Genomic DNA, 1,082 nt, shown 5'->3' with positions numbered 1-1,082 from the left:
TCACAGCATCCATGTTTGTAACATTTGAAAGAAAGGGATAAAAACTTTCATAAAGAACTGAAACCATGATGTTATAATAGTAAAATAGATTAGCAGTTGAACATGTTGAAAACTTCAAACTTATTTCTTCAAAGACTTTTAATAACATACCTCAGCAACTGAAAGTTGTTCAAATTTAGCACGTAAATTTAAAGCCCTTCCTTTTGGTGCAACAGGCAAAGCGTTCCCTCTCGGTACTTGTTCTTCTGAAAAATCATAATCTAATCATTACAACCTTTTATAATAACAATAATTCTGGGCACCAGGTTTATATCAAATCCTAAATCATTTTTAAGTTTACACTTGAAATTCTCATAATCTTGATTTAATGAATTTCTTAGCATCCAGGTAATAATCAAAAAAAATGTTTGCAGTTATAGGAACTTCTTTCTATCTGCACCAAAAAATACCAAAACCAAAAAACCACGCGCATGAGGAAATGAAATGTTGCATACAAAGATGATCGAAACCCTTCCACAGTTTCGACATAAGTATGTAAACTTTCAAGAACCTCGCCTTTAGCATATTCCTTTTGGTTTTCATGTTGAGTAGACTCGTTATATTGCTGAGTGTCTACCGCTGATTTATATTGTCTGTCGTCTTGCAAATCAAAATGACCATCAAAACTTCGTTTATAATCTGGAATTTAGGGATGCTTTAAACAAAACAGGACCTTATTAGAAAAATTAATTCATTCACGCCCTACCTGTTTGACTTTCATGTTTGTCTAATTTTTCGTAATCATCCCAACCAACAGCGCTTTTGTCCTTTCTGTCTTCCTGGATACCGAATTTTCCACCAAACCCTTTTTTATAATCTAAAAGTTGCTCAAAATTAAAAACTGTCAAAAGTATCATCAAGTACCATCATTACTAGAAATATGGTTTGAAATGCTTCAGGATATTATAAGATTCCTGAAGGTAGGTAAATATTAGGTAGGTAAATAGACTTTTGCAATGCCTACCTACTTGACTTTGATGTGTTGCCAATTTTCCATGCTCATCCCAGCCAACTGCACTCTTATCTTTACGATCTTCCTGAAT

At 33.4% G+C, this 1,082-nt stretch overlaps 1 protein-coding gene across 1 annotated transcript; it reads right to left on the bottom strand.

The window, feature by feature from the left end:
- Positions 1-150: 150 nt before the first annotated feature.
- Positions 151-1,076, bottom strand: LOAG_15926 (hypothetical protein; the record flags this gene model as incomplete). The annotated part of the gene is made up of 4 exons (XM_020448977.1): positions 151-245; positions 556-678; positions 746-856; positions 1,004-1,076. Coding segments are annotated over 4 exons (402 nt in total), but the record flags the coding sequence as incomplete, so codon positions are not given.
- Between the last annotated feature and the right edge of the window lie 6 nt (positions 1,077-1,082).

The sequence above is a fragment of the Loa loa genome (genome assembly GCF_000183805.2).
Source record: "Loa loa unplaced genomic scaffold supercont3.3205, whole genome shotgun sequence".
Taxonomy (NCBI): Eukaryota; Metazoa; Nematoda; class Chromadorea; order Rhabditida; family Onchocercidae; genus Loa; species Loa loa.
Note: the sequence above shows the minus strand (reverse complement) of the source record. Positions and strands in the feature narration are given on the sequence as shown.